We start from the raw sequence: 4,439 nt of genomic DNA on the forward strand, positions 1-4,439 counted from the left end.
ACCCTTTAAATTACTTTTCCATATTTGAAAATCACAACTTAAAATTCTCCATTATTTCCACAAACTGTGGGTTTCTGCAGGTTTCATGGAGGTAAATTCAAGACTTTTTTAAAAGATAATTTTAAGACCAAATAAAGAAACTTTAAGGAATAAACTGGATTTTTCAGTGCAAATGTCTAAAGATTCCTAATTCGATAAGCAAAATTACATAAGTCTTGTTTTCTGTGAAATTGATCAAAATGAAGTGAGTGTGGAATTAAAACAAGAACCAATTATCTGCCAATGAGCTCAGCACAGCAACTTAATTCAAAGGGGAAATTCATTTTTTAACCCCTTAACTGTCACTCACATTTTTGAACATGGATGTGAAAGTGCACTATCCAAACTTACATTTTTATAATTCATGAATGAAAACATTTTGTAACATGATTTTGATGTACCATTTTCATGGCAATGTGTTTTTCATGTCTGCTTTTAAAATGGTTGTCAAAGGATGAATTTTGAGATTTTAAGTTTTCAATTGATATATAATTTATGATGATTTCTAAAGTGTGATAGAGAAAAAGGCAACGAAGAAGGCTTTTTGTGACAAAGGTCAGAACTCCTGTTATGATGTAGATTTTAGGTTTTAATACCCAATTGACAGAGCTGTTCTTATTTTAAGCATAAACTTGCTTAATTGTTAGTTTCCCAGAAAACAAGAATGCATATCTTCATTTTTATGTTATGCAACATTTAATGCCATGATTTTAAGAATTTTATTTTCTGCTCTCATTTAACCCTTGTGCGACCTTTTGGACATTTTTGTCCTTTTCAGTTTTGTTTTTTTGATCATTTTGCCTGTGTTGTTGCCAACTGCATACATTTTGGCACAGGTGTGTATTTTTATTGGAATTTTACTATTTCACTTCCATTTCCTTTAATAAATCTGTTTTGCACTAGGGACAAAAAAATTGTTCCTCTCAGGACCTTAAGGACAAAAATGTCCCCATTGAAACCCATTAAAACTGCTATTTTTAATCGCAGTGCCATTTAACTGTAAAAGTATGCAATTTTTGTTGATAGGCTTTCATTAACCCTTTAAATTACTTTTCCATATTTGAAAATCACAACTTAAAATTCTCCATTATTTCCACAAACTGTGGGTTTCTGCAGGTTTCATGGAGGTAAATTCAAGACTTTTTTAAAAGATAATTTTAAGACCAAATAAAGAAACTTTAAGGAATAAACTGGATTTTTCAGTGCAAATGTCTAAAGATTCCTAATTCGATAAGCAAAATTACATAAGTCTTGTTTTCTGTGAAATTGATCAAAATGAAGTGAGTGTGGAATTAAAACAAGAACCAATTATCTGCCAATGAGCTCAGCACAGCAACTTAATTCAAAGGGGAAATTCATTTTTTAACCCCTTAACTGTCACTCACATTTTTGAACATGGATGTGAAAGTGCACTATCCAAACTTACATTTTTATAATTCATGAATGAAAACATTTTGTAACATGATTTTGATGTACCATTTTCATGGCAATGTGTTTTTCATGTCTGCTTTTAAAATGGTTGTCAAAGGATGAATTTTGAGATTTTAAGTTTTCAATTGATATATAATTTATGATGATTTCTAAAGTGTGATAGAGAAAAAGGCAACGAAGAAGGCTTTTTGTGACAAAGGTCAGAACTCCTGTTATGATGTAGATTTTAGGTTTTAATACCCAATTGACAGAGCTGTTCTTATTTTAAGCATAAACTTGCTTAATTGTTAGTTTCCCAGAAAACAAGAATGCATATCTTCATTTTTATGTTATGCAACATTTAATGCCATGATTTTAAGAATTTTATTTTCTGCTCTCATTTAACCCTTGTGCGACCTTTTGGACATTTTTGTCCTTTTCAGTTTTGTTTTTTTGATCATTTTGCCTGTGTTGTTGCCAACTGCATACATTTTGGCACAGGTGTGTATTTTTATTGGAATTTTACTATTTCACTTCCATTTCCTTTAATAAATCTGTTTTGCACTAGGGACAAAAAAATTGTTCCTCTCAGGACCTTAAGGACAAAAATGTCCCCATTGAAACCCATTAAAACTGCTATTTTTAATCGCAGTGCCATTTAACTGTAAAATTATGCAATTTTTGTTGATAGGCTTTCATTATATTGGCAAGGCTTTAAAATGTAATTTTTTACTATTTTTTACAAGATGGTGCCATTTTTTCAGGTTTGACCTATACAGAAAATACTCATAATTATGCAGCTATAATTGTGTGGGTGTGTTGGTATGGATGTCAGAGTGTGGTTTGTATGTGTGTCATAAAAAAAATTGTATGTGTGTGTGCGTGTGTGTTCTTGTAATATTTGAGAGAGAAAAACTCTACTGCAAATCACAAATCCAACCACTGTGTGCACCAGCAGAGTTTTGCTGGCATCTAATGGGGAAAATTTGGTACTGCGCCCAAACAAAATCTTACTGAAAGCTCATTTTTTGAGATATCAACCTCAAATTTGGAACACAACTTGTTTAGATTTATGGCTTTGATTTTCTAGCAGGTATAGAGTTCAACATGTTTCATAAAATATATATTTTATATAAAACATCGTTCATAAATCATTTTCATAAACCTAAACCTTTTTTTTTTGGTTTCACTTTTTAAACTTTTTTTACTTTAACAATAATCTGCCATGGGTGTTCTTTAAAATGTGACCAAACTTAACTTTGTGCTCCCAAGCTTCAATTTTTTATGACTTTTGGTTTTTTGACATGGACATTTTTGTCCACTATGGACCTATGTGTAACTTTTTATAATTGACGCACAAGGGTTAAGACTGTATAAGGCCTTAATTTGTGGAAGGACGAATTAAGACTATTTAACACCTGAAGGAATCTTGTAAAAATAGAGTTTGGAACTGATAAGGATATTAAAAGGGTTCTCCATTCACAATTATTTATCATCCATAATGCCTATTTAAAAACCAATGCATTTTTTTCCCCCATTTCTTTTCTTGCAGTGCGGACTGGTCCATAGATGCCTTGTTACATAAGTGGGATCTGAAGTGCATTAATGTTCCATTAGAAACATTTGATGCAAACAAAAACCATCTCGCTGGATCAACGCTTCCAGGGAATCATACTGTACAAATGATGATTATAACAAGACAAGTGTTTTAATACATGTGTTTGAATTTCATAAACTTGTATATAATCTGAAAATCTTTTTCCAATTCTTTCCAACTCCATCCAGCACATTACATCATGACCTGATAAAGTTCTGCCCTGCATTTTCCTCCTCCACTTCAAAATGCCAGATTACCAAAATGTTTATTAGAAATTATGCTAATATACACAATAAATTAAGCACATTTTGCTACGACATTAAGCCGTAAGGATTTAATATTTCATTTATTGAAGATCCAAAAATAAAGCGACAGAACAAAGTTCATCGTATAGTTTAAGATACTCCAAATTTTCCAAATTGCGGAACAAAGTAAACAAACTTTGTAAGACGACAGCATTTATGCCACCAAAAATGTATTTGCAGATGCTGCTTGACCTTGGCCACACCTCCAACAGCTGAAATCTGGAGAAAACCGGAAACAGCCAAGCACTCAGCACTGCAACACCGGATCTTAACAGCTAACCGGCAAAACTCAACAGCGCCTAGTGCACAAAAAATACACAAGACATTGGGTTAGAATCCAAATATCACACACCAAAGACCAAATAAACTTAAAAAAAAAATGGTTTAACATCAGGACTGTAATATACAGTAATAAGAACACAAGCTATTCATACTATTTCCAAACAATTTCAAAATAAAGCACAACAACAATTTGAAGCATTGGCAAATTAAAGCAAATTTGAACACAAATGCCAAATCTAAATCAATTTCTATACAGCGTCTTACAAAAGCGACACAATCGAGGTGCAGCTAGCATACTCTGAACCATCACCAAAACAGCTTTACCTTAAAAGGCCAATAGAATTGTGATGCTCGTCCTACTCAACGAATTAAAAAGGACATACACGTTTAAAAAAAAACCTCACTGAAAATAGGAACAATGTATACAAAGAACAAAGGGCTGTATAACTATCGAACAGTTCGAATATGCCAATCGGTCATAATGACTTTAGGCCCATGTAGCCGTTGTGTAGGTTTCAGGGTTTTCAATCCGAGGTTCCTCAGGCTCCAACAGAGGTCACGCATGTAGAATCGCCCCACGATGAGACAGACCTAAGAGAACACAAAACTGTGGTCAGACATGTGATGAAACATGTGAAAACATGGAAATGAAAGAAGGAAACAATTACACAAAGCACACAGTCTCTGGGAAACCAGATGATATGGACAGTTAACCGTAACACAAAAATTACACATTTTATACAAAATTAATTATATTTACAAAAAATAAATGTATATATATATATATATATATATATATGACTACA

General features: G+C 32.6%; 2 protein-coding genes across 3 annotated transcripts in view; both read left to right on the plus strand.

The window, feature by feature from the left end:
- The window catches only part of mettl23 (methyltransferase 23, arginine), a 6,683-nt gene extending 3,507 nt beyond the window's left edge, over positions 1-3,176 (plus strand). For both annotated transcript variants that reach the window (XM_016456828.1, XM_016456819.1), the window contains exon 5: positions 3,002-3,176. In XM_016456828.1, the coding sequence (XP_016312314.1) occupies positions 3,002-3,161 (160 nt within the window). In that variant the 3' untranslated portion in view covers positions 3,162-3,176. The remainder of the gene's footprint in view (positions 1-3,001) is intronic.
- The window catches only part of mfsd11 (major facilitator superfamily domain containing 11), a 27,472-nt gene that overhangs the window by 8,062 nt on the left and 14,971 nt on the right, over positions 1-4,439 (plus strand). The gene's annotated exons all lie outside the window — the stretch shown is intronic.

This window comes from Sinocyclocheilus anshuiensis, unplaced genomic scaffold, assembly GCF_001515605.1.
Source record: "Sinocyclocheilus anshuiensis isolate Anshui unplaced genomic scaffold, SAMN03320099.WGS_v1.1 scaffold229, whole genome shotgun sequence".
NCBI lineage: Eukaryota > Metazoa > Chordata > Actinopteri > Cypriniformes > Cyprinidae > Sinocyclocheilus > Sinocyclocheilus anshuiensis.